Raw genomic sequence first — 798 nt, 5'->3', positions numbered from 1 at the left:
CCGCTATTGCTGTTAGCATTTGCAAGTGCATTGGCCCAATCACTTCCCCCATAACCTCCGCTGTTGCTGTTAGCATTTGCAAGTGCATTGGCCCAATCACCTCTTCCATAACCTCCGCTATTGGCGTTAGCATTTGCAAGTGCACTGGCCCATTCTTTTCCTCCATAACCTCCGGTATTGCTGTTAGCATTTGCAAGAGCATTGGACCAATCACTTCCTCCATAACCTCCGGTATTTGCTTGAGCATTAGCTAATGCTTGGCTGTAATCTCCTCCGAAGTCTCCGTATCCTCCACTGTTGGCATTAGCAAGGGCGGCTGCGTTGGCATATCCAGCGCCTCCATAACCTCCACTATTTGCGTTTGCTAATGCAGCTGCATTGGCGTAGTCTCCTCCTCCGTAACCGCCGGTATTTGCATTGGCAAGTGCTGCTGCATTAGCCCAATCTGCACCTGATCTGTAACCGCCGCTATTAGCGTTAGCAAGTGCTGCTGCGTTAGCCCAATCTCCACCTACTCCGTAACTTCCACTGTTTGCATTGGCATTTGCTAATGCATGGCTGTAATCTCCCCCTAAACCTCCGTAACCACCGGTATAGGCATTAGAGAGGGCTGCTGCGTTGGCATAGCCCCCTCCGCCACCGTATCCACCGCTATTTGAACTAGCTAATGCAGCTGCGTTGGCATAGTCCCCTGCTCCCCCGTAACTGCCACTATTTGCGTTGGCAAGCGCTGCTGCATTGGCGTAATCTACTCCTCCACCGTAACTTCCGCTATTGGCATTGGCAAGTGCTGCTGCG

The 798-nt window shown here is 51.9% G+C and overlaps 2 protein-coding genes across 4 annotated transcripts in view; one reads left to right on the top strand and one right to left on the bottom strand.

Annotated features, from left to right (window-relative positions):
* Positions 1 to 798, top strand: part of LOC113238956 (dystrophin, isoforms A/C/F/G/H) — a 429,949-nt gene that overhangs the window by 208,849 nt on the left and 220,302 nt on the right. The window lies entirely within an intron of this gene.
* The window catches only part of LOC113238958 (spidroin-1-like), an 8,099-nt gene that overhangs the window by 930 nt on the left and 6,371 nt on the right, over positions 1 to 798 (bottom strand). For all 3 annotated transcript variants that reach the window (XM_026475818.1, XM_026475819.1, XM_026475820.1), the window contains one exon: positions 20 to 754. In XM_026475818.1, the coding sequence (XP_026331603.1) occupies positions 20 to 754 (735 nt within the window). The remainder of the gene's footprint in view (positions 1 to 19; positions 755 to 798) is intronic.

The sequence above is a fragment of the Hyposmocoma kahamanoa genome, unplaced genomic scaffold, assembly GCF_003589595.1.
Source record: "Hyposmocoma kahamanoa isolate Upper Pololo Valley unplaced genomic scaffold, ASM358959v1 98972, whole genome shotgun sequence".
NCBI classification, from domain to species: Eukaryota; Metazoa; Arthropoda; class Insecta; order Lepidoptera; family Cosmopterigidae; genus Hyposmocoma; species Hyposmocoma kahamanoa.
This window is presented reverse-complemented; position numbering and strand designations above follow the sequence as displayed.